We start from the raw sequence: 27959 nt of genomic DNA on the forward strand, positions 1-27959 counted from the left end.
GCTGCCTCCGAAATGACTTTGATACCATCTTACTGAGCATCTTTTAAACCGCATTTTCTTTTGCCAACTTCCACAATACCATAACAAACTATTCCCAAATTCCCGTACTTTATTGCCTGCTCACCCGTGTGTATTGTTCTGAACGATATGGTCGTTAATAAACATCGAACGTCAACTTTTCAACACCAATTCAAAATACACGGTATTGAATACACTGCTTAATTCATTTATTTAATTTCTCCCTCCACGTTACAATGTATTGTATTACACTAGAAGCAGCATTATTTTGTAAATACATTTACAACTATTGTCTGTCAGTTAGAATACATGCTTTTATTTTGAAATCACGTCAGTTTCGCCGGTTCCTCCGGGTCAACGCCTGCGTCTCACTGGTTGTGATGATGCTGAGGGATGGGATCGCCCACTCCCACTCCGTGCTCACATTTATTTACCACGGTGGTTGTGTCAGGACGGGCTGGTGAAGCGGTCGTCTGCAAACAAATGACACTCGGGTCATTGACGATCACAAAACTATGATGGTGTCGAGCGACTCGGGTTAGTTTCGACTTCTGTGACAAATCAAAGAGCCTTTTCTTTATTTTTCTTAAGCCGCAATTGATTTTTTTTTTAAAACCAAGCTGGTGCAGGCATGGATACCGTTTCTCATTCCAAATACCCGGCGCTGGTTGTCCTCTGCGCCGTCGCTGCTCTGTCGGGGACCCGCAGTTCAGTGGCTTCTGCCGGGAGAAGCTGCTCTGACACCCGGCAGGTGTACTCGGAAAAGGGCTACAGCACAAGCACCGCTCCCACAACCCAAATCTCCGGTAAGACCATCACTTGTTACATTGACTCTTTCGTTTGCATTTCAATCCCAAATACGAACCACGGAACTACTAATTCATGCGGACAATATGCAGTGTGTTATTCGTACTATCCCAGTTTTCTGAAAGACGCACCAATGGCTACATTTATAAAACTCGTTACTAAAAAAAAAAACAGTACGAAATAAAAACTCACTACAGCGACTCAAAGTTACGGTGCGATTTCCCTCTAGAGAAACAATGCGGTGTGGTTTAAAACGTATTACACCCGCCCCCTGTTCCCATCTGAGCTGTTTAAATAGGTTGATTAAGGGGATGAGTAAATTGCCAACACCGGTGCAACAAAGAACCTCGCCCCTAATTAGTCTGTGCCGCCTGGTCCACTATTAAATCCCTGTATATACCACCGGCTCTGCTCTCTGCTGATAATCTAATCTGCTCAGTGAGAGGTGGATTAGAAATGAGTTGGATTTGGAGTAAGTTTACCAGGGTTTACATGAGAAGATTCCTTCAGCTCAATCCTATTTTGAAAGCGTCAATCATCCACACTGGGCTATTATAATTTAAACATGTACACATTATGCAGACACTGCAGATCAAGGCTGCATGTGGGTTTCTCCCAGGACAAATTAATGTGTGTGCGTGACTCACACAACTGCAGTATTGATTGATTTGTGTGCCTGTGTCGGGGTATCACCGCCTCAGTCTTGGCTCACTGTCCCGTGGGCAAGGGGAGCAGATGGCCAGGATAGCCAAGGATGAGGAGAGGCAGTTTAGAAATGGAAATGCTGGGATGGGATAGTGAGGGGTAATTGTGAGTCACACACACATACACACACACACACACACACACATGCAGACACATAAAGAAAGAGAGAACAAAAGAGGCTGAAAGGGAAGAGGTGCAACTAACATTTAAGACTGCATTAGATGTTTGTGTCAGGTGCAACATTTGCACAAAGAAAAAACATGTATTCTCTTAAGGGAAGAGTGGGTTTCCTACCTCCTTTGGCTGCTATTTGCATATCATTACATGTGACATATCAAAGACCAAACCTGTGGTGACAAAAAAAGACAGATTGGTGCTGAATAATTCATGTGGCGAAATTGCAATTTTCTACTGCTGCTCTATATTTGAAAAGATTTCCTCTCAATAACAATAGACCCACGTTTTTCGGATGAGCCAATCCCATTGACATTCCTGGTCCAAAGTTTCCAAACACACAGTCATTTTTTTTGTTTTGTTTGGAGTAGATTACATCATTCATTTATTCTTATTTAACATTACATACCCTTGAGGAGTACATTTCTATGAGCAAGTGGGTAATTTGGAAGCTGTCTGTGAAGAAAACAAAGGTGCCTGTGCAGTATTAGTCAGTAAAAAAAATTCTGTTGAATATTTTTGGGGTTTAAATCCTGCAAACCAATGAAAAAGACAACATATTTAAACACCTCTTCTAAGGATGAATCCAGATTTTAGTCTGGCTCCTACAATGTCCTCACTCTCCTCATCTTAGAGAACTTTATAAGCCGCTCCTTTTGTAAGATCATTTCTTTTGCACATCTAATCCCAAGTCCTGATCGAGCAAAAGTGAACTTCAGGTTGGTGTCCACCTCCTGGTTAGACCTGGACAGGCGGCTGGTAACGTGCATCTGTGGTCATCTTCATGAAAATCTCTTGTTGTTGCGTTGCTCATTCATTGGTGTGAATTGATGTTGAAATTTTGATCAATGCTTGGATCCACTCAGGGCCAACAATTTACCAATAACGTCTGATTGAACACTGCTAAACACTGACATTTTAGATTGGAATGTGCTTTTCAGAGATTTAGGAAATGATTATCAATTAAAAATGTGTGTTTTTATAATTGCCATACAGAACTAAGTGCAGACTCAGTTCCTAAATGGTGGCCGATATTGCTCTTATCCAGTGACTCATCATGACATGACTTGGCGGTGAGAGATGACGTGAGTGGATTTGCTTCCCTCATTCTTCACTCATAGAGTTGTGCAAAAGTGACACCAAAGGTGATGTATATTTAGAATGGGTAACTAAGAGTGTAATGTCATAGAGGAGGGAATAAGAGCCAGTGAGGGTGAAGACATGCAGTATGTGGGCAGAGAAAGATGAAGCCTGATCCATCGTGGGTGACTCTTGAGGGCAGAAGCAGAACATGTACCAAACAAGGCGAGAAAGTTCCACCATGAGTCATAACTCATCGATTTGAAGTATGAGATTTCATTAGAAGGGCTGCGCTAAGCCAGAAAGTAAATGTGAGTTTAATATACAGTGCATATGGAAAGACACCAAACTCCCTCAAATAAACCTCCTCTGTCAGAGCAGCTAAATGAGTCTGTAGTCTTTATTGCAATTCCACTTCATATACTTACTGTCAACATATTTTTTTGTCGCAGGGGAGCATCTACGCCTCTGTCCTCAGGACTACACCTGCTGCTCCAGTCAGATGGAGGAAGTCCTGTCACTCCAGAGCGGACGAGACTTCATCAAAGCCGTGGAAGACAACAGCCAGTTCCTGCTGACCACATTCACACAGAGGCATCGCAGATTCGATGGTAAGGATGAGAGTGTAGCTTTCATTTTGGCTTGACTCAAAGTCTCCGGTCTTACAGCGAGAGCAAACACGCCAGCAGCACAAACACAATAATGCAGTCGCTGCATTTGGCTCAGGCAGTTCTAAACAGACGCATCTGTTTTTGTCAAGCTCTTTTAGTAAGTTTTCAGAACATTCAATTCAACGTCTTTTTACTTCAAGCTTTTTATCAATTTACCTACTAAATGCTAACAAGTATTTTTCACTTTCACAGTTCACTTTAAAGCGAGTGGCTGTACCTTGTGTTAGTCATAACGATGATGCAATAAAACATGAGGGTTGTACTTTTGACATTGATGGTCTAGTTATGACGTCACGTCCTCACTACATGAAATTCATATTTTCTGGCCAAAGGTCCAGAGATATATAGAGGTTTGGTGAAGGCTACAAATAGAAGCTTGTGAGTGGGTGGATGTCTACGGTGTGCTTGTTCAGGGTGCCCCCTGCTGACTGCGTGCTTTCTATCTCTCTCTCTCTCTCATATATATATATAGAGAGAGAGATAGACTATAATTGCCTATAAAATTAGTTGTGGACGGCGAGTCACAATGTCATCACTCGCTTTTCTGCACATGTGCGACTCTACCTGCTGTACATTAAGTTTCAAAACATTTGAACGTGTCTTTTGTTCACATCAATTTACACACATTTTTCTGTTTTTAATGACCAATCACAACAGTACAGTCAGAGATGTTCCTCTGCCCGCACACACCATATGCTGACCAGTTGACTCATCGCTACGATCATTGGTGACTTGTCGACTTTCAAAATGATTGTTAGTTGCAGCCCTGCTTAAAATAGACAAATCCATGTGAATGGCATTCTCCTTTCCTGCATGCTATCATCATCCTCTTCCCTCCTCCTCCCTTTACATAATGTTCACGATGATTCACCTAAAGATGCTAAAGGAGTGTGAGAGTCTTTTGGCCTTGAGGCTGATCTCGCTCCATGCTGTGATTCTTATTCGTTTACAGGATCTGATGTAACTGCTGGCTCCTGCGAGCAGCCAAGATGCATCAAATGATGTTTCTTCTCTTGTTTCCCTCAGAGTTCTTCAGAGAACTGATAGACCTGTCGGAGAAGACCATGAACCAGATGTTCACCAAAACCTACGGACGGCTCTTCACACAGAATGCACATGTTTTCCAGGAGCTGTTCGTGGAGCTTCGCAGATATTACTCTGGTCAGTTTGCTCCATCTGGGAGAGTTTATTATGACCTGAGGCATGGGCTCAGCGCAAAAACCAGAGATGAACTTACTTTTATGCGTACATATTTAATTTTAAATTATTTTTACAAACCTGCATCATTTACTGACATTTTTATTAATCTACTTTTGTATTGGTGAACTGTACTGCTTAGAATTTACTTTTACTTTTATTAATTTTTTTTCCCACATTTTGTTCTAGCATCTTTTTACTTGCTGCAGTTTTTACGTTTATTTAGTCATCAATGACTGGATTACAAGATAGTTGCTTGTATTTCGAGGTCCTGATGGTGGCTCTGCAAAATCTGTGCTGAGCATGATGGTGTTGCCTATACGAGGCTTGTTCATTGCCAAGAATAGAAAAAAAAAAAGAAAAACAGGCTCATTAAGATTCCACGGATGCCAGGCTGCTTCTATTTCAGTTGTGGATATCTTTGCTTGAGCCATCGCCTGCTGTGGAGCATTTACCTGCAGGCTGTCACTGTTTAGTCACTCAGTCTTTGTCTGCCAAACAGATTGGATGTCTAATTTGAGGAAATGTTGCAGACAACAGATAGTAGCATAGTCCATTTATAATATCTAATTTGTCATGCTCCATGGTGAATGCTGTCACGCTCAGATTATGCCATAAAGAATGAGAAAAATAGAACACTGATTATATGCACAGCATTTAGCATTTGCCTTAATTTGATGACAATATAACGGCAGAAGGGAAAATAAATATTTTACTTGAAAATACTGTTAAATGTGTAATAAGACTTGGCAGTTGTGGAGTTTGTAGAGCATTCAATTTCAAAGCTACATGCTAAGTTAGTTTTCATATCATTCATGGGCATTGTTTTTATGTTAACTGAACTCATTTGTGCTGTTTCTCTGCTCTTGACAGGGGGCAGTGTGAGTCTCTCTGAGGTCCTGTCTGACTTCTGGTCCCGGCTGGTGGAGAAGGTCTTCTCTCTGGTCAACCCCCAGTACCAGTTCAGCGAAGACTATTTGGAATGTGTGAGCAAGCATGCCGAGCAGCTGCAGCCTTTTGGAGATGTGCCCCGAAAACTACGTGTGCAGGTGAGTTTCGCTAAGCGCACGGAAATAAATCAACAAAAATAGCGAAAACTATGGGAAATCTTTTTGCCTTATTCAGGTGTCCAGAGCTTTCATCGCAGCCAGAGCGCTTTCCCAGGGATTGGCGACGGGCCGGGACATAGTCAACAAAGCAACAAAGGTTGTTTTTTTCTTATGAACCCACTGGAAGATGTTTGATGTTGCAAATTATAAATAAGCCTGTGTGAAGCTTGCAACCATCACTTTTGAACATGTTTTTTTTTTCATCTTAAAATGATCTGTTTTCTACTCACACCACCCCCCTTTTTCATACCTGGAATAATTTTACTTTTGTTAGAGTGTATTAAAATCTCTCACACAGGTGTAATGTTTATTTATTATTGTTCACTATCCAAATATTGTTTTTTTTACTCTCCTTTGTAAACATTTCCAGTTCTTGTTTTTTTCATGTCTTTAGATCATAAGAACTAAATTTACTAGTTTGACTGGATTAAAAATCCATGTGTTTTACAATTTGAACACATTTATGGTGTATTATTTTAGTGTTTTTGAATCCATGTGTTGGCTTCAGCTTCAACCCCCAACTTCTAAAATATTTAAATGCTATTTTTGTAATTGTTATTTCTAATTTCCATGTGATTATTCTCTAATCTGTCCTGTACTCTGCTGGCGTGGTTGCAGCTGACGGCAGATTCGGAGTGTGTGCGTGGCCTGATGCGTCAGTGGTATTGCCCTCTGTGCCGGGGTCTGCCCTCCCTGCGCCCGTGCCACTCCTTGTGTCTCAACGTGATGAAGGGCTGTTTAGCCAACCAGGCTGACCTGGATACAGAATGGAACAATTTCATTGGTGGGTAATGACGACATGACCATTTTTTTTTTTAATCCAACAGCAGTTTTGGGGTCACGGGGAAGAATCTTTGAATTTTTTATCAGAGTTTTAACCACATGTCCAAGATGCATATTTTAAAAGTTGGCAGAGCCTTGGATCTTCAATGGAATTGAACTGTCTAGTTTAGGACAGTGAGCGCACACCGCTGTATTTCTAATTCTCCTGATACTTATCCTTATTCCTCCCCCAATGAATTCCTCCTCCATTAATCATTTATGCATCTCCACTCCTTCACAATTGATCTGTCTTCCAATGGTTTCGTTTTTTCTTCACCCCCCCCCCGAGTCCATCCTCTTCATGTTTCCCTGATTTACTGAACACAATGTTACCTCAAATGCCCTATTTTCAACCATCACGGTCACGACTTTCACACGTAAGCGTGTCGGTGTGCTTCTGCCATCTGGCCATCAATCTGTTTGGGTTTCTACCAGATGAATACACCTGCACAACCTCTTTATGTTCTCTGGTCCTGATGGTTGAATTCTTTTCTGACTTGAAGCCTTTGTCTCAGTATTGACTAGCCTTGAGCTACAAAGAACATGTTTAAAGGTACTTGAAGTGGGTTCCTGCAGGCAGGCGCTTGGTCTGATACTGACCCTGTCTCAGCTGTTGTCAAGCAGCGTATTGTATGTATTCTTCCGTTTTTAAAGCATTAAGGTGAATATATCCTTTTCACTATGTTATACAACAGTTATTTTAACTCCACTTAAATCCTCAAAAGGCACTCCCACCCCAGATCTTCTGCCCCTGCCTCCACCTCCAGCTCAGCCCTCCCCCCAGCTTTCCAATTCATCCATGGCTTAAGACCAACTCAGATCACCAAACAAGACTAACCGAAGGATTTTGGTTACACTGTTGTGAGTGGAATAGTTGAAATGAGTATTGAAGTGAAGTCTGACTTTTTATGTACCTTGATAATAACCAAATATGCATCTGAATATTTTAACTAATGGAAAACAGTGCCACACTTGGTGGACTTCCCCTGATATGGTTCTACTTGGTAAAGAGTGGAAGAAAAGTGGATTTCCTTGTGGTTTCTTACTTCATGTGGCGTAAGTCCTAATTTTACTGTTTGCCACATTTTAACCACCAGACTACTGGCTGTGTTTCTCTCTTCTTTCACAGACGCTCTCTACCAGGTATCAGAAAAGTTGGAGGGGCCATTCAACATGGAGCTGGCTGCCGACTCCATCTCAGTCAAAGTATCTGAAGCCATCATGTATATGCAGGAAAACAGTGTCAGCATCTCCACAAAGGCAAGAATGCTGAAACGTAACCCTTTGGATTCACACAACCAAACCATTTATTTTTCTCGACAGTTGCCGGTTAGAATGAGAAACCCACTTGTTCAGGATGAGATTTTAAGACCAAGAGCAGAGGATAGACGAAGAAGTCTTAAATTTAAAATTGGCAGGGTCCTTGCAGTGATGGGCGGAGTTCGGGGATGGGTGCTTGAGCCTCTGCTAGATGGCCGAGGTGCAGCATGCAAAGAAAGTTCGGACCAGTCAGTTGAATCTACTGGTCACTGTCCAAAACTTATGAATGATAAAGAGTTTTCATGACTGTGGACACTCCACTTGCATTAGTCCTTCCATCGGCCCAGACCCCAAGATTCTTGAGCTCCATCCTCACAGGAAGGATTTTTTTCTCAAAGCTAGAAGTGTTTTTTGCTCGTGTGTGACGTGGTCAGGCTTCCTTTTATTTTCTTATTTTTATCTAAAATGTTCTTTTTATTCTTGAATTTACTTGTTTTATTTGAGTCAGAACACAGTTTGATGCTTTGGACATATTAATTACATATTTTTACATCAGTTGTGATTTCAAACGCTGGGGAACATTCAGGAACAATTTAGCTAGTGCATTTTAACATTTTAATAAGAATTTATGGCAGTGTTGCTCTACAGCACATGCGGGAGGAGAGAAATCATACATGTCTTTGATGAAAATAAGACCAGAATATACTGCACACATCCATTATATTTGTTGTTTATTAGAACATTCACCCTCAGAACAAACCATTATAAAGATGCTCCATGTTCTCCTTTGAATTGAAAGTGCCAGGAACACCTTCATTGCAAGCTGACATGTCATAAGCACCACTTTCTGTCGTAGCGACCAGCTCATGTTAGAATTGTGGTCTTGTTTTGGCTTAATAGGAAGCAGTTTGAACTAACATAATCGGGCTCCGTCACACCACCTATTTTTGCTTTGAGTTCTCACCATGATGAGGGTGTGTAGACTGGAGTGTGATGTCCCGATATCTGTGACAAAAGAACACGACAGACTCACAGGTTTTTTTTCTCCAATAAATGGCAGGAATCCCGGCTGCTAAGCCTGTAAAAAAAAAAAACACCCACACATTAATTGCTGTGAGTGTGCTACTTCTACAGTCGTCCCAATCTGACCGTGGGCTTTGGATAGTGAGTTGCAGTTTTTATTACTTTATGATTCATCCTCCCAGCACGTCAGTTTTCAATATTGGATGTGAGCCAGCCATTCTTTTGGGAGTCAGCTCTTCACATCATTCTGTCATTTTATGGTTCATTATACACAGATATTCCAGGGCTGTGGAAACCCCAGACCTTCTCAGGGACGGTACCAACGCTCCCTCAAAGAATCACCCAGCAGCAAGAGACCGTTTCGCAACTTCAGCCCAGAAGAAAAGCCCACCACGGCTGCAGGGACCAACCTGGACCGACTGGTATGGACCTTTTCTGATTATGAGAACCTGTTTCATATATATATGACATGAGACTGTACATACATATGAAGCAGATGTTTGTTTTCGACGGTATCACCCTAAACTACAGACGTGTATTATTCTGCTGTTAATAACACATGCCCTGTTGGCTGGGGTTTCAAACCTTCACTCATGGATGTGTCCTTTTCACATAGTCCGAAATATGTGTGGACAATCAAGTACCCCACGAGATTACGCATGATAGACGAATTTTTGTTGTCGACGTTATCGATGACGTCAACTAATAGTTACAGCCCTACTTGAAACGTATGAAACGGTGAGTTGGATCAGTAAGTGGAGCATGGCGAACATCATGGTTGATCAGTCGACAGCAGCACAAATATCCTCGACAGATCTCCTTAAGGAATGTGGCAGAGGCTGCAACACTGCGGGGTGGTGTGACCACGAGTCTACTGGAGGCACGTGTGTAAAACACAAACATTTGCACTAGACAGTGAGAAGTGTCAAACCTCACATCACATGCTGGCAGAGCGCTGTAGTGGAAGTGGTAGTGTTTCATAGATGGAAGGTCACACTGCCCCCCACTAGGTGGTGAGTGCATGAATCTCTGTGCTGAGGCTGAGAAATGCAAAACACATTTACAAACAAATATAAATTTGTTTTAATATCTCTCTGCATTTACCGTAGTTCACTCCCAATGGCAATTCCCCAAGATTACACACGTGGAACATTCTAGCAACCACTTCCGGATCACATCCGTAATTTAGTTGCATCCCTTTCCGTATGGTTCTGTGCAATCTGCATACACTGGAAACACATTTACAAACTTATGAAAAAGCAGCCACCGTACTCTCAGCGCCAAGGCACACATTAAAATCATTTCAGCAAACAATGACAAGTATGACTGACTTGTCCCTCTACCTGCATGTGTTTTTACACAAATGACATGCATTTGTCCACAGAAATAATGAACTTTCCAAGTCTTATCTAGTCACTCTATCGTTTGTGTTCAGAGCCACATGTTACTAACCCTATGTAAATGTGTTTAAAAGGAAAGTTAAACCATGTGCAGGAATAAAAAAAAGTCAGCAGCAGTAGAATAAATGAATTACTGCACTACATTTTATGAGCCTCAAAGCTGACCACGGTGGACACATAACTGTGGGAGAATGTGTTGACCAGGATGGTGAAATTCAGTTGGCAGTTATTCCTGTCTATAAAGAGGAAGTGGAGCAGCATCATGTCTGTTCATGACACGACGCCGTGTCAGAAGCTTCCATACGCTTCCCGCAGCCAGACATGGCAAACAAGAATACTTTCTCTCTTTTTTTTTTTTTTTTAACTCGGAGTGAGTCATAACCACTCAGTGTGTCTGCCTCCGTAAAGGTGACTGAACTGAAAGAGCGACTGCGGCCCATGAGGAGCTTCTGGGTGTCCCTCCCACACACCATCTGCAACGATGAAAAGATGGCCGCCGACGTCACTAATGAGGACCGCTGCTGGAACGGGCAGACCCGGGGGAGGTGAGTGAGACGTGCGGGAGGAGGGACGTGGGCCGAGGAGTGATGATGCAGAGGTGCAGAGAAATGACAAATGGAAGAGCATCGATTTCATTTTGATGTCACCCACACGCTGCCTGTGTGAGTCTGATTGCTTTTATCATCTGTGATGCAGCAGCTTGATGCTCCACATTTGATGTGTGTGTGTGTGGGGGGGGGGATGCAGAGCGGAAATAAAGTCTGCTTTATAAATGATTTAGAGTTCATGATTCTTGCTGCCACAGTCTTATATAAAGTGTACAGGCGTGGTGTTAAGAGGAGCCACAATCAATGCTGTTGAACTATTAAATGTGCAATTGATTTGTTGAAGCACACAAAGGTCTTTTTTTGGACTTGATCAGTTTAATGTAGTTGAACATATGAAATAAAACCGGCCAAATCCGTGAATATCTGGCGGCTTTATTCAGTCTCACTCGTCTGTTTGTTGCCAGGTACCTGCCTGACGTGATGGGCGACGGCCTGGTGAACCAGATCAATAACCCAGAGGTGGAGGTGGACGTGGCCAAGCCAGATGTGAGAACCAGACAGCTGATCATGGAGTTGAGGGTGGTGACCAACAAGCTGAGACACGCGCAGAGTGGCCAGGACATGGACTTCATGGACAGTAGGTGTTCTGGAAGTGTTCTGGAAGTGTTATAAGAATAAGAAAATGCTTGGTTTTCAGCTTGCGACAGCAAACCAGACAGTGCCCTTATCACAACACTGTTTCCATTCTTGGACACTGTTCAACTGCGACGAGCATCACACTCCACACATACAGTATATGAGTGACTACGCTCCAGATGCTAGGGATGGGCGATATAGAAGAGAAAAAAAGCCATCACGATAAATGATAATTTCGACAATAATGATAATTATCTCGATAAATCCATGTTCATTCTCTTCCATGTGTTGGACACAGAAGCCGCTGGTGTCTGACACACTGCTCTGCCAGCTTTATTTAGGGGTTAAATTGAGCCGTCTGTCTGCTGTATCTCTGAACAGTTGACTTGAACTTTGGACCAGTCTGGACACATTTCCTATTGAAGAAATATTAGAAGTCATGTGAAGAAAATGATCATTCAGTCATATTCTATTCTCCAGTCATAATACAAACTGTCAGTTCTGTGTCTTGTGTGATGAAAAACCTTTTCACAATTCTCTCTCCTAAAATAATTGTTTTCCATTGCCTTATTGAAGATTTCACTAATACTTTGGCCGTTTTAGAATTTGTTGATGGTCCCTAACTGATGCCGGGTCGTAGCATTAGCGCTGCCTGTGAGAGTGTGTCCGCGATCAGTGAACCCTAATGGGGACGCGGAAGAGGATGCCGCCACCTATAGCGGAGCGGAGCTCCGTCCAATATCTGACTATTTTCACTGCGGTGTTTGTATGCAGGTCCAATGCAGCGAGTGCGCCGCGCGTTTATCGAATTTATCGTGAGATGCAGAATTGTCATTGTGGAGATTGTGTGTGGCAGTATATCGCGTACGATAAGTTGTCACCCATCCCTACAAGATGCTAATGCTCACATCGCACCAGCATTAGCTTACCATTTCATGACTGTGATTGGCTGAGCTGTTGTGCAGTAGGGGCACTTTTCTCCAGGGATATATAATAAAGCTGTTTCTATCTACCGCCTGAACACTCGCCTACTCAAACCAGTTACAGCTATTTACTAAAAATGCTAAATAAGAGCTCCATTTAAGAAAGAAATAAATGCACCACGTGACTCAAAGGTAGTACTGTGTGGTGTGGGGCAGTGGCGCAGCGCCCTCTATTGACCAGCAGCCACAGGCAAAATGCCAATTCTCTGTCTGAATTTAGCCTAACAGTGACGCTGCTCAAGCCCAAATCTTGACTTGCAGGTGAGGACAGCAGTGGTTCCGGAGGTGGGTACACGGGCGACCGGTACAATGACGACTGGCCGGGCTACGGCCCGCACTCGCCATCCTTCAACAAACCAGCACGCAACCCTTCGGCCAGCCCCGCCAAGCCTCCCCGGGCCCGAGACAAGTCCGGGTCTAAGTGGAACAAAAGCAACGGTCGCGCCACTTCTGGAACAAAAAGGCTGACCGTCTCCTTGCTCCCTCTATTGTCCATGTCACTTACACTCGCCTGGTGGAGATAGCTGACTATTGCTTTGTGGTAAGAGAGGAGCGTTTCTTTTTGAGCACAACAGAAGGACACACCAGCAGAACAAAATGATTAAGCGATAATCAAAAACACAGCACAAAACATTCTTACTGCCTAAGCCACTAAACTTGCACAAAATTGACCATTATATTTGAACCTTACCTGTTTTTAGAAACCTGTTTTTGAGTTGTAGACAAAACCAAGATGGCGTTGGTGATGGACCTGAACTTTTTTTTTTCAAATTGTCCGTCTCTGAGTTAAATCTTTGTCTTCTTGCTATGACTCGAGAGTTTTAGCAAATGGTAAGTTTAACTCAAGTTAAAGCACATTGTTTTATACTTAGCTTTTTCTCATGGCAAGGTGTGAATTTTATTATTTATGGCTTTGTATTTAAATGTTGAAACGTGTCACAGGGACAACTTACAGACCAAACGGTTGAATTTGAATGTATTTACCAGCTTAACTTTTTTTTGTGTTCTGAAACGCCCCCTGTTGGAAAAATGTATTTATTATTAACTTATATTTTCATTTACAGAGGCATTTTGCATTTACTTGAGAAAAGATTTTGCTAAATAATGAGAATGAAAACTTGAATCAGATAGTTTTTTGAAACTATATCTGGCAAAAAAACAGGTTCTAAATTATTTGTACAAAGCTGGAAACCTGCTTTCTATTTATTAGCTATCTAATCACAAATGAAAACACTCTCAGTGAACCTAATCTTATTTGGTTAATCATGTTTGCTAATTTCTGTGAGTTTTGAAAAATAAATGAATGGACAAATAAATAATAATGATCAAGAAGCCAGCAGTTTGACCTCAAGTACATATTAACTCAAAATAATCTTTTCGATTGGGATTCTCTTATTTAAAAATATAAATATATCATGGCTATAACTACAAGGTCTTGTGTGGACAATTTGAATTAATTCCAAGAAACATTTTAGAATTGTATTATTATTTTTATTTATTAAAAATAAAATAATATCCAAAAATATTTGTTGGTCATCAATTATACAAAAAAAAGGAAACATACATAGAAAGATGTTTTGAAGGACAATACTACCGTTTTTTGCCTCTCAATAAGAAAAAAAAAATCATGATGAAACATTTTTTTATATCTTCAAAAACCATCATACCATACCATACCACTCTCAGCTCTATCTTTGAATGTGAATCGCTGCAGTATTTTATCGGAGGGGTATTTGTTCCATGAAGATTCATCAACCATCAACAGAAACAAGTCAAATGAGATTAGAATATGAAAAAAAAACCAATAGTAAGACAAAACAAAACATTCACTTCCTCAAGTCTTTGCAATAAACCTCTTTTGATAATCAGTTATTCTAAACAACCAGGTTTCCCAGCTGCTTCTGTGTTTAAGTCTGACACCAGTTTTTTTTTTATTTTTTTTAATCAGTTTTGTTATAAATGTTGTTTAAAAAAAACAAAACAAAACAAAACAAAAAGTAACCAGACCGGAACACCAACTCGTTTTTCAGTGTGTGAAGAGAGAGATGAAGAAGAAGGGGTTTGTTTCTATATATTTACTGAGTGACTGACTTGATTTGATTTCAATATGGGGCAAAATATGTCCATTTTTTGCAAATGATATTCCGTTGGCTTCATTCAACGGAGACCTTCACTTGACCAACTGTGACCGACACAATGTTTTACAATGGGAATCAAAACGCTGAAGCAGATGCTGGCTGAGTTAGGCTCATTTATACACTACTGTATTTGAGTAGATGGTCTATGTGTTTGTTTTTAATATCAGCTTTCCTCATGTCATTGTGTGGTTTGAACGACTGACACTAAAACAAACCTGAAACAAATGTCTGATTGACTTTTCTGTTAAATGAAGACTGATCGTTTTCACCAAGATTACAAGGGGACAGGGGGTCTGGGGAGGAGGTGGGTTGTGAGCTCCATAATGCGCTGGCTTATGCAGCTCCATTGATCCTGTCCCTCATATTTGCTTTGCAATACTTCCCTTCACAATAAATGTGGTTGCTTCAGGACTCCAACCATCATGGTTTATATTAACTTAATGTCAGTTTAATAGATATCTCTACATACTATACACTGTCTTTACATTTAACCAGTTGTAAATATTTCAATGAATACATGTGGAAGTATCCTGAACTAATGCTGCAGACACTGTTATTGTGAAAAGGGTGAATCTAATCTTTCATTGATTTGAGGAGTAATGTTTTGCTCCATCTCTAGCTCAAAACATTTCCTAAAGAAATGACGTCAAACATTTTCTATTAAATGCCTGATCAACCAAGGTAAAGGTACCTTTTATCTGTATTCTGATGCATGATTTTTTTTCTTAATTGTTTAAGTAGAAATGAAATGTCTTCCCTATGAAAATCAATTCCAAAAGTCATTTTTAAATATTGTACAGTTTTTTTTTAATGCAAAAATCTGAATGTCGCACTCCTTGAAATGTAAAACCAGCTGTTTACTGCTTTTTCTAACAACGGTTGCACTACTCCCATAAATGCCCACTAGTCTCCACTTCTCTCTTACAGTCCATCGTGGTGGTGACCGTGAAGACACACTCTTCATGTTGTAAAAAACTTTGCTGAACAAGTGATACTTTCTGCTTCATTAAAGCGGTGTACAAGATCGGGTTCATATTGTTCAAGAAAAGTTACGGAAAAACATTAAAATGACATAGAATTTCATGAGTTTAGAAGAGCGAGCTGCGTAAGTGTCACTGGATCTTCCTTGTGAGAATGTTTCTTGTGGAGGTTTTTGGCCCAGTCAGTCTAGAGAAACAAAAGAAAACAGAAGATTTGAGCACAGATGAAAATAACAATGACTAAGATTGACTCTTGTTGTCAATCAGTCCCACTAGATCATAAAATCCCAAACACAACTTTTTGCATCTATGATAATGCACCTTTGAAAATATGATGCTAAGGCAAAAAAAAACTTCTTAAATATGAAACAAAGAAAGCACAAAGTGATAACGTTAATAGAACTGAAAAAAAAAAAAGTCACAATTTATATACAAATCAAGTTTGTATTACACAGTGTTTTTTTTTTTTTGCGATTTAATCTGAATCGTAACCAAAGTTTTGGTTGGTTAAAGGACGCTCTCTGGTGGAAAGATAGTATGACAAAGTACAGTATCTAATTTTGTTGAAACAACAAAATAACTGGAACTTTCTGGCAAGTTCAGAATAGTTCAGCATTTGATTTAATTGTGTCTTTACAGTTTCTGAGTCAGTCAAAATTACTGTCAAAAGGCGATTTGTTACCTGCCACAACACGAATGCCAGAACTGCCAGGAGGAGAAGCCCAGTGATGACGGTCAGGACAATGATCCACCAGGCAACTTTGGCGTAGAACTCTGCTTTCTTCTCCATGAACACAGTAAGCTTAATCTGCAAGCAATTAAACAATACATAAATGTGAACAAAATGAATACAATAGTGAAGACAAAATTAAATACAATCAATGAATGAAAACAAAATTAAGTAAATTTAGACACACAGGCCTTAGGATGAATGTTCTAGGTGTTTAAGTGGAAAATGTGCACCATTTAAATACCACTGACCAGCCACTGCTGTTATTTGAAGAAGGGGAAAAAATGAAACCAGACTTCCAGAGGTTTTAGGTCCTCATCAGCTAAGTACCACAATATATATGGGATTTATGTCAAAGCACAGGAGGATAGGAGAGAAGGAAGCCTTAACAGCATCACAAAAAAAAAAAAAAAAAAAAAAAGGACAAAATATATAGGAAAATACAAAATGATGTATGCATTATGTAACGTTATCAAATAGCGATTGCTTGAAATACTGAAAAAAAGTTGTAATGTCAATTATATTGAATGAAATCAATGACAATTAGGGGAAATAAAATAGGAGCCAAATAAAGACGATTATTTTTAAAGAGTAAAAATATGAAATCAAGAGACAGAAACAGCAAAAAATAGTATTGAGAAATATCACAAGATATACTATAATATATATATATAACTATATAAAATATATCATTTTCTATTTGAAAACGAATGATGAAAACGAACATCCACTGAGATAAATAAGTGAAAGTTTGATGTGTAGTCAGAATGGAGAACACACACCAGTCCAGGGATTGAGAAAAAGCAAGTACCAGGAGCAGAGCATTCATCCACGCTGCCCATAGGTGTACATTTCTACGATGACCTCTCACCTGCGTGCTTGCTTGCTCCAGTTTCAGCCTGATGTTTTCATTGGCGTTGGTGAGGCGAACGTCAGCGTCCACAACTATAAACAGGTAATTCAAAGACCAGTAATCCTGAAAAATAAAAAAGCAGAAGTCAAGACTCAGTAACAAAGAACAAAACTTGTAGTCACCTCTGTAAAAGTGGTATTCCACAGGCGAGAGTGCAAAGTCACTTTTGCAATACTGTCCAGGCCGACTAGAGGGCAGCGTACCTCCACGCAGTTCAGTCCTTCTGAGCAAGTCTGGGAGGGGTCAGGTGAGGTTGCATGTCAGAAAAGCGGGAATACTGCATGGACTATAAAATAATACTAATAGACTGTGGAAAAACAAAAAGAAAAAAAAAAAGTGCAGCATTGCAGAAAGCACTGCATGAACACAACACTATAAACATTTTGTCTGTGATTATAGGATGTAACTTAAACCACGTTGAAAAAAAGAAATTGTCATGAAAAATAGTAACCTGACCCAGCATAGAGTAGGATGAACAATATCACATTAAAGATGAGCTAACTTTTATGCACACTGAAGTATATGAAGCGGTTGTATTGTCTTCACCAAGGTTTTGTGCCGTCTTGTCAGAAGTGATGTAAACTGGTCAGAAGAGAGAGCTTCCGGCTCTACTTGCCGTCTCCTTCTCAGTGGTTCAGTCCAACCCTGTTGGCAAAAACATTATTTAGCTGGCAGTGGCGTAATGCGAGTCATGAAATGAGCGTTACCTTGACGGATCTGAGCGGGTCGACCTCCCTCGCAGGAGAGCATGGGATGGGCTGCACTCCACTGTGAGTGATCTGGGTGAGATAGAGCATCCATTTTCCAACCGCGTTCTCCTTTGGCCAGCGGATGTTGAGGGAGGCGTTGGCGAAGGATTTCAGCGGTCGGCCCAGGTTGATGATCTGTTGCACCGCAGAATCAGTGACACAAAAGAGCCGCGCCCTGATTGAAAAGAGGCGCGTTTCCCACCTGGAAGTCAAATTGAATTTCGGGTCCCATTTGTGTCCTGGAGTTAATGGCACTTTCACCGAGTGCGCTATCACCAGGCGTCACTTGAGACGGCCTGGCTTGGCTGCAATGACCACAAATTGATGTGAATGTTTATTAAAACATTGCCTTAAAATCTATGAATTTACCTGTACACTTGCAGTGCCAGCTCAAACGCTACCTTTGCCACTGCCTCCACTGGCAGTACTTCCTGCACGCTGGTGCTAGACCAGAACATATATTTCACTCTCAGGTCAACATCATAGACCAATATATGATTCCCATGTGCTCACGTGTTAAGCTGCAGATTGATACTGATGTCTGTAGTACTCAGCAAAATAGCAGATGTGGACAGTTTCACATAAAATATGACCTGTGTAGACAAACAGAGCGGTGAAATACACAACATACGAGCTCATCTTTACAGACAGACTGACCTGGGCATCTCTTCTGAGAGGATTCCCAAGATCACAGTCCAGAATGGTTCCATTGCTGTTAGGTGTACATGCAACTTGAGGTTGCTGAAAACACAGACAAGAGGGTAGCACAATTGAGCAACATGTTCATATCACAAAACGTTTTTTTTTTTGGTAGAAAAATAGCTAGAAAATAGTATGGATAGTATAATTTCTTCTTATTTTTCTATTTTTTTTATTACTATTATTTTGTGTTATTGTTATGATGTTATTTGCGGTAACTGCAGTGGTGGTGTTCACTGATTATTTTCTCAAATAATCAGATGAAAATGACTATTTTGACTAATCAATGGATGTTTAAGCAAGGTGACAATAATCTCTATAAGCAAAATAAATAAGCAAATAATTGGGAATAACTCATTTCGCTCTCGCTGTTCTCTGCTTCCCTCTAGTGTCAGTTATATGCGATTGATAGCGTTTTTACTTTCTTATATAAATGTATTTTGGCCTTTTCTTTTCCTCCAAAAGTAATTCCATTTATGCCGTTAAATGTTCATAAATCGTTGGTTTTCATATTTACGGTGCAACTCGTTCTTTACTCTTAGTGTTTCTGATTTAGTTACGTTTTTTCTATTAAAAATATGCTTTTCTTACTTGCTATTGCAGTGTGTGTCCAATCATACAGTAGGTCATCTTTTTTTTGACAATGTTTTATCATAAAAGTCCAACGCCCTCTTATTGTTGGCAGTGTGTATGTGTATGTCACTTTTTTATCTTTTGCGTGTGTGTCTTCAAACCCGGGCAAGGTGCTGATTCCCCATATTATATTATTTATTAATGAATCAGAATTTGTTTTTGGACTTCAATTTTAATTCAGGACTTTTTTTTTTCCATTTTGTGCGATTTATATATATTTAATGTTTGGTTCTGCCTTTCCCCAGCAGTGGAAACATTAGTGGAAATTTCTCGTCCCTCAAAATGAATTTGGAAAAGAAAAGTTTTGATGGCCCCCTTACATCTGTCAGACTGTATAACGCGGCCCCTAAGAAGATTTAATTGCCAGCCTCTGGCTCATATCATCGTCCTCTTTTCATGAAGCACAATACTCTCCACTCACATTTGCTGTGTCCTCCAGAACAGAGGTGTGGTGAAGCGTGTTCGGCAGCGTAATAACAGCGCGCGCCTGATGTGCGTCATCGCCATCTTTGTTAGTCACTTTGATCTCGAGAGCGATGTCTTCTTTAGACGGGGTAATGACAGCGACACCGTTGTCTCTGCGAACGTGGCAGCAGCACAACTATGGTTATTTAAGGATGTAAAGGTGGACGGTTCGATCGCTCACCTTGCAAGAGAACTGTAAACATCTTTCCCGTTGGTGTTTCTGTGGGAGCAGAACCTGTACTGCAGTTGTAAGTTGCTTTGGCAGATATTGTCACTGCCACACCCTGAATTGATCAAGATCAGCTGAAATTTTAAAAATAAGGAATGAGTCTATTCAAAAGCATGAAGACAACAATACAAAGTGCCAGTGGAGAGTGGCCCCTCGGTAAGTTCAATCAAACACGAGGAACTGTTGAAGCGTCAGGTAGCAGTGTCTTCATTTTCAGAGCCCGCTGGATGGCACTCTCGGCACCTTTAAAAAAAAAAAAAAAAAAAAGAAACGGAATTTTTTAACCCAGAGCGCCCCCCACTGAGCCCTGGAAATAAAAGCTTCCTGCTTCATGAGGCGTGATCAGCCCTCAGTAATCGCTGTAGCCCATCAGGATCTTTGCTCCCACCTCAGAAACCGAGCTCCTCCGATGATAGAGGTTAAGAACTGGGTTTGTATCCAGAGCAGAACCGGTCCGTGAACTCTGGTTGGACTCCAGCAGAGACAGTGTGACAGAAATAGGGATCTTGCTCAGCTTGTCTTTAATATCTCGCTGCAACCACGACAGTTAGTTGGAAACAGGATGATGGAGAAACAGCATTCAGACAATGAACCGTTACCAGTAGTCGAAGCCGGATGTCTTTACAGACTTCGATCTCAGGTCCAGGCAGCTCTAACATTCCGTGTGCTGAACCCATGAACCTCACTCTGGATGTCTTTGCCTCATTGTTGACCTCAAATCTGTAGTTCAACACTGCAATGAGACAAAGCAATACAGTGATTGCTACGGCCCTGAAATATAAAACATGAGCACATCACGCTGTGTTAATATGGATTTTATGACAGCAAACACTGCATCACAAATGTTCTCTGGCTATTCTACCACCAGCATGATGACTTCAACTTATCACCCATTTACTTATTCTACCCACACTGCCTCCTACCGCAACAACAACTTCACTTACAACTTATTTCTGCTACCTCTCCCGATATGTATCCTGTGGCATCATTCACTGCATCTTTGTCTGCTACCACAATGACTCAGCTTCATCTCTGGTTGCACGGACTCCTGCTGCTGTTACGTCTACTTACACATCCTTTTACCTTAACAAAAATATTCCCTGTAATAACAAGTTACACTGCCACAACTCCTTGTAATCTAGTGTCTCTCCTAAGCCAGGGAGCAAAGTGTAGTCGAAATTGTAGAAGATACTTTTTAATTTGTAAAAAAATAAGTGAAAATCATGAAAATTGTTGAAAATGGTGTGACACATGGTTATGTTGGTATGGTATTTGCAGAATGTTAATTTCATTAAAACCATCTATTGATAGGGGCAAGATGGCATATTTCTCGTTGTTTTTTTTTTTGTTTATTTTTAAACAATTTTCATTTTGAATTCAGGTGAACGCACATGAATTATTGAGACTCATTTGTTTGAGTGTAAAATAGTCTGAATAAAACAAACCAAAAAAAATGTATAGATAATAATACAATTTCAAAATGAGTGGCTTGTTTTATTGTATTTTTAAAAAATATAGTATAAATGCTTTTAATTATCACCATCACTGTTGTGATGTTCTTTTCAGATGTGGAAGTCCATTTAAAAAAAATGAATGTACTTCAACACCAGAATGATCAAACGGAAGATGAATCTCTATACACACGCTTAAACCTCAGGTGTGGTTTGTGAGGTTGTTGCAGTCAGTGGCATCATTGTTTTGGTAGTTTCTGTCTAACAAGTTTGGGAACTCCGGATCTACACAATCTAATCCTAAATTATTTCTCAGTGTTTTCCTCAGAAGCTACTTCCTCCTAATTCCAACATCCACCATTGCATCTTTTTCCCTTCCTGTAACGTCTCATGAAACTAACCCCCTGCTACAACCAAGACTCCTCACCACTGCTATTTCTGCTGCGACTACCACCCTACTCTCAGCACCCTGCAGTTTCATTTGCCACTGCTATGACATATTCTCCCCATTACAACTCAACCTTCTTCATTAAGACTACCTTCACTACTGAGTCTGGCGTCCCAGCTACTGAATCTATATATATATATATTGTATAACTTCACAGCCTTTTGGCACAGTTGCGATCTTGGGGCTTGCACTGCCAATGATTTATGGATCAAACATACCCATTTTTTGCTGGGTTGATGCTGCATGTGCCTTCCAGGTGAAACACGCATGTGCGTCACGATAGCTTTGAAAAGGAGAGAGTGTCAATATTTATTTATTATTGAGCGGGAAACTTATGAATTTCTTACCATGCTTTTTTATTGCATTGCTCTTTTTCCAAGTCTATTTCATTTGGTTTTATCCGTAGGTGGCTGTTGACGCTGACCACCGGTCTGGCTCTGAAGCAACACACACAGTTGCGTCATATACGTGTTTTTTTACTCAGCAGGTCAAGCTTTGCGCTTAAAAAAAAATCTTCTCTGCCTGACACTGCGTTAGAGGTTTGACAATGCTTTTGTCCTGATCCCGGTTACAGACCTGATTCACTGCAACTCCACTACTGGTGCGATTGCAATTTAAATGTCCTTATTTCGCTCTTGTTGAATCATACATTTCAGGAAATAATATAGGAGCGACAGCTGGAAAAGACAATGCACATCAGGGTTTCCCACCGAAAATTGTTTAGTCAAGGTGGAATGAGTTTCAGTGATTGAAAGCCTGCGCCATCACAGACCTCTGCTCCTTATATGCAGTTAAATCCACTTTGAAATAAAAGAACCCATCAGACAGTGAGCGTACCTGAAGACGAAGACTGAACCTGAGAGTGAGCCAACTGCCAAATCAGGATAGCCATTGTCATCTATGTCCAAGTTGCCGGACAGAGAATATCCAAACAAAGACACTGCCTTATCTCTTGAATGAAGCACCTGTAATGGCCAAGTTTGACAACTCAAATGGAATGGATTCTATCATTCAATCCACGCAATTATGGTGTGAAGATGACCTGCGCCGCTTTCCTGTGGATGCCCTCCGCCGAGCCACAGAAGATGTAAACTTTGCCAGACCCTTCATATGGCGCTCCAACGGCAATATCTGAAAGCAGAAGAGCTCAAGTTAGTCAGGTTACACGCCTAACAATTAACCCCTTCCCCTTCAACTCAAGCAACTCCCTCTGAAGATCATACTCTATTATTGCTATGTAATGTCACACATTGAAGTGCAACACCAGGATTTGACGCATAAAAAAAGGGTAGTGGCTTGAAAATTCAGATATTTCAGGTTCAGTCATTCCTCATTCTAAAGGGAATAGATGGGTGATGATGTGACGTTTCATAGAATTAGTTGTTGAAGCCCAACCATTTTACAACTGACAGTGACACCTGGTGGCCTCTGAAAATCCGGTCACTGTTTCATGAAACTTCATCTGCCCATCTCTATCACACAGGCTACTTCCAGATACAGATCAGAGAATGCTGCAATGCCCTTTATGAGAAAACCACTCCTGACATTTCTCTCAAACCCAACATCCAGGATTGATTTCTGGATAGAGAACTCAAGGTTTTGATGTCCAACAGTAACATTTATCACATAAAAACCTTTATATCCATCTTGATTAATGTCGCCAATGTTTTCCACTGCAAGCCCAAACATGGATTCTTTTTGACCCAAGAGTCTGATGGGTTCTCGGTTCTGCCAGTCTTTTCCTTTGTGGTTGATGTAGATGTAGACGGCTCCTCCCACCAAACTGTCTTTTAAGTAGAACTGAGGCGCTCCAACAGCAAGATCATCCCATCTGGAGTGGACATTGCAAAAACATGTTCTTAGATGTTCAAAGAATGTTGACTTTTCTGAGTGATTTCATAGATATCATTTATGTATAGGAAATAAAAAATGTCAGTGATTTCTAAATGCTTGTTACAGACAAGTTATTCTGACATGCAATACAAATAGCTGTGAATGTGTTTTGAGTGTATGCATCTATCAAATATTTACAGTGAAATTCATGTTTTGATCTGTATGCCTTGAATCATATTTATAGGTTCATATATATTACTTTTATACCATGTTTCATAATAGCATATCAGTTCTGTGTTGTCACAATAAATCCTAAATTTCTCAGCATTTCTTATGCAACTAAAGACGCTTATTTTTCTTACCCATCAGAATTTAGATCCACCACTGCCACGTCGTATCCAAAAGACGAAGCCAAACCTGGACCAGAGAGAACCAGCTCCACAGACAGATTGCTTGGAGTCAGTGGGTCGGCCCTCAGGAATGCCACCTGTCCACTGTAGCCCCCTCTCGGTGCTCCGGACACGATGGTCAGCTCATCCTTTTCGAGCAGCGCCATCCCCGAATCAGTGGAGAATCCTAAAGCCAGCAGGAAAGTAGTGTAGTGTATTCACATGACCCTCTTAGATTCAACACACAAATCTGACTTAAAAAAAAATACTGACCGAGGTAGCTGTTGAGATTGAAAGGAATGAGTTGAGAGTCAAACTTCTCAATATTCCCTGTCTCTCGAGGAGTGCTGCTGTAAATTTCCAGGTCGTTCAGAGGCTCCAAACGTACAATGCCTTTGGACCAAGAACATATAATTACTTCAATTCTTATGACTGAGAACACAAAAAAATACCACTCACACACACACTCTTATTCATGTCTATTGTGGTTTTAGGTTCTTATTTTCAGAGGCCACCAGATGGCACTGTGTGCTGGGAAATCTCTGGCTTTGAACTACTATTTCAATGAAGCGTCACATCCTATTTGAACCAAGTGCGCCAGCTACTGCCCTGCTGAAAATGAGGATGGCTCCTGTTTGGCGAATCCATCACCAGCACGTACGTCGACTCATTCATGTCTTTAAATATACAGTACACACTTATAAATAAAAGACATATTAGCCCATTTACAATGAGCCTTGAAAGTTCTATTAAATTCAATAGTGTGGGATGTTTTCTGTTTTAAATAAAAGAATCAACAGAGACCTCAAATACATAACTAATCATGGAGTGGTAGAAGCAATGAAGTTTTATTAAACCGAAACCAGGACAACACAATGCATTTCAAATCCATTGAGTTATATGTGAAAACTAGTGGTGGGGCTTTAATAAGTTAATTACGATTAATTAATTACAACAAATTTAATTTAATTTAATTTAATTTAATTTAATTTAATTTAACTGTTTGCTCTCCAGACAACACAGAACCTTTGTGACAAGACACGTCACAGCTAGGATGATAACAACAACAACAAACATGGAGGAATCCCTGAACAAAAGCAAACAAAAGCATCTGTTTGCTTTTGTTCAGGGAGGTTTGTCACTACACAATGGCCAGGGTTTCCACTACTCGGATGTACTTGAAATTCTGATACAAATATTTTCAAGACATTAAAAGAGCTTTAGTTTAAATAAGGTGATATAAAAACTTGAATATCGCCACCATCATGGTTTATTGTGCTATTGTCAAACTGATGCAAAATAAACAATAGTTTGTTGATTCAGTAATGTACTAAATTCATTCAAATTGAAAAATGTGGCTTCCTGTGGCAATTAGTCTTCTACCATTAAACTGTGATTAATTGAGAATTAATCGCAAATTCTCTAATTAACTGCATTATTTTTTTAATCGAATCCTACCCCTAGTGAAAACATCATATTTATTGATTTACAGCAAACACTGAGGATCCATACTACATTTCGAACCAATTTTTCCAGGTGAGATATCCAGCCCTTTTGGCAGATGCACTGTGCCACCTGAGGCTTACATTTTCAACAAATATTATTCTGATCTAAGCAGAAAAATCTGTGGTTGTTGAACATTTTCTGTGTCCTATGACTGTGTACCAGTATACATATTTGCTTTTCTTTTTCATTACGTCCCTCTCCAGTTGATCAACTAGTGAATCCAATTGCTGCAGCATCCTCTTCTCGTAGTGAATGAGCAGGAGGCAGACACACGTGCAGCACAACTATTTCCTTCACCAGGACTTCCATTGGTTGTTACCATTCCAACACACACATTACAGCAGTTTATATTCATCTGCTCGGTGCACTCACCTTTCCACTGATAGGCTCCTGGTGCTCCAAATATCACAGATTTTCCATCCTTTGCAAAGGATGCCCCGTGGCCCTGCTGGCAGAGTCCAAACCAGTCCTGGTTGATGGGACGCCTGCTGAGGTGGTCGTAGTCACACACCACCCTCCTCCATGTTCTGTCCTGATTCCCAACTTGCAGGTTGTCTCCCAGGATGTAGCACTGACCCGTTAACAAATGAGGGACATAAGGACCCGGGCTGGGGCTCCACTGCTGGTACCGGTGAGCGCAAGTCTGTAATGGCAGAATATGTGATAAACAACATTGCTTTCATTGTTCATATTTCCACTGTGTGGGCATTTCACTCTCCTTACAAAGCCCAAAACAATCTGCAAAACAAGAGATTTACAGATTGCAGTATGTTGACTATATTTTGATAAACAACATATTTCCATCGTGTTTTCCCCCGACTTTTTATGCACACACATTTTCAGATTTTCAGATGCTTCTTAGAAAAGTGCAAAGAAACAAAAACAAAGAAACTTCCTCATCCTATTAAGAGTGGAAAAAAAAAATGAATCAAGCTCATTTATCAAGTCAAGCATGCTCATGCATTGAGTGAAATTACCTCACAAAAATCTCTCTTCAAATTCAGAATGTTGCTGTGAGACAAGGAGACAAATATGCACTACAAACATCCTTTAATCACCACACAAGTAGGAGCCTTCCTATCAGTCAAACAATGGATTTGAAATAAAAACAGCAGCCAAAATACTGCCATTCTTGAGTGGCATCAAGAGCTGCCTTGAGAACCTGACTTTCAGTTTTGTTTTAACAAGCAGAATTGAAATAACATTTGGTTCACATGTGTAAAATATTCTGTGATATTTTTAATTTTACTGCAATAAACACAAATAACTTGTGCATGTGTTTCATTTTAGTACTATACTTAAGACAGTAATGGGCCATATATTACCGTGAAAGCTGACATGGAGTCCAAGCATATGAATAATATACACTTTTTCAGACAGCAACCCTGCCATTGTTATTTCCAGTGTTTAGAATTTGCATAACAAATTTTCTTTTATGTGACTATGGTGATGAAATGTTTACCATTTACCAAGGTGTAGAAGGTTTTCTCATACATTCCGCACAGCCTCTTCTTCATGTCTATTGTGTATTTATCAGACTCTATAATGGTACTGCCATCTGCTGTTCGTTTGTGCTCATTGTACTTTGTGTATTTGACATGAAATATATGGATAAAATACAAGTAATACAATGATATTTGACAAAGGAAGAAGGTAAAATAAACAAAAAAAAAGGAAAAAAAGCAATATGCATTAAGTGCTTCCAGTTGTGAAAAGAGCTTTACATTTGAACTCCAGTTCACTTCTCTTTTTAACAACTAAAATTAAGTTTGAGTCTTACCATGATATTTTTCCCTGGACCCTGGCTTGTCACTCTCACTCCCATCCACTGGCCATTTATATTTCTACTTTCAAAGAATTCTGTTGAAAAAAAAAAATCAATAAAATACAAATAAAAACCATTTCTTGAAAACCATTAACTTCTTTACTAAAACAAGACATAACATAAGGAAAACATACGTTTACTGTCAAAGTGAATTGGCTCACAGTGTTGGGATGGTGAAGACAGATCACACCGATAAACAACACCAGTAATGTTCTCTTGGCCTAAGTGTTTGGATTGTGGCGCACCAACAAGCAACCTGGTGGAAACATGCATGCAAATTCATTTCAGACTTTTGCTAAACCACCATAGCAGGCTACATGGTCTTCCACTCACAGGTTCTTCTTGGCAGGGTGGAGCTGCTGGTGGAAGGCGATAGAATATCCAAACAGAGTCCCTGGCTCTCCAGTCTTCTGGATTACACTTTGTGTATCAAGGTTGTAAGTCATCACGAGTGAAGTCTGGACATTAAAAAGAATCCACAAAGGCACCCTGCGGAAAAATTGCTCCATGATCAAAAAATGTGCTTAGGTTCAAAGTG

General features: G+C 40.3%; 2 protein-coding genes across 4 annotated transcripts; one reads left to right on the forward strand and one right to left on the reverse strand.

Annotated features, from left to right (window-relative positions):
* Nucleotides 1-459: 459 nt before the first annotated feature.
* Nucleotides 460-15818, forward strand: gpc2 (glypican 2). The gene is made up of 12 exons (XM_053878466.1): nt 460-555; nt 639-824; nt 3237-3395; nt 4482-4616; nt 5526-5701; nt 5778-5858; nt 6380-6545; nt 7713-7843; nt 9142-9288; nt 10675-10811; nt 11279-11451; nt 12695-15818. The coding sequence occupies exons 1-12, from the start codon at nt 534-536 to the stop codon at nt 12955-12957; spliced, it is 1776 nt and encodes a 591-aa protein (XP_053734441.1). The 5' UTR covers nt 460-533; the 3' UTR covers nt 12958-15818.
* On the reverse strand, nt 13960-27896 carry LOC128766905 (integrin alpha-6-like). Of its 3 annotated transcripts, none has more exons than XM_053878465.1 (25): nt 27755-27896; nt 27556-27677; nt 27377-27456; nt 25969-26239; nt 24364-24483; nt 24064-24277; nt 23503-23699; nt 22911-22999; nt 22706-22833; nt 22216-22305; nt 22087-22151; nt 20569-20702; nt 20358-20501; nt 19922-20043; nt 19697-19853; nt 18601-18684; nt 18457-18536; nt 18313-18387; nt 18146-18248; nt 17902-18078; nt 17741-17839; nt 17317-17427; nt 17153-17257; nt 16234-16359; nt 13960-15738 (listed from the first exon to the last, which is right to left on the reverse strand). In XM_053878465.1, exons 1-25 carry the CDS (start codon nt 27865-27867, stop codon nt 15652-15654), a joined length of 3093 nt encoding a protein of 1030 aa, XP_053734440.1. In that variant the 5' UTR covers nt 27868-27896; the 3' UTR covers nt 13960-15651. The 3 variants fall into 3 exon arrangements, with proteins under 3 accessions (XP_053734440.1, XP_053734437.1, XP_053734438.1); XM_053878462.1 differs by having other exon boundaries at nt 27583-27677; nt 27755-27800; XM_053878463.1 differs by lacking the exons at nt 27377-27456; nt 27556-27677; nt 27755-27896 and adding an exon at nt 26922-27032.
* Nucleotides 27897-27959: the final 63 nt, after the last annotated feature.

Source organism: Synchiropus splendidus, chromosome 11, assembly GCF_027744825.2.
Source record: "Synchiropus splendidus isolate RoL2022-P1 chromosome 11, RoL_Sspl_1.0, whole genome shotgun sequence".
Classification (NCBI taxonomy): Eukaryota; Metazoa; Chordata; class Actinopteri; order Syngnathiformes; family Callionymidae; genus Synchiropus; species Synchiropus splendidus.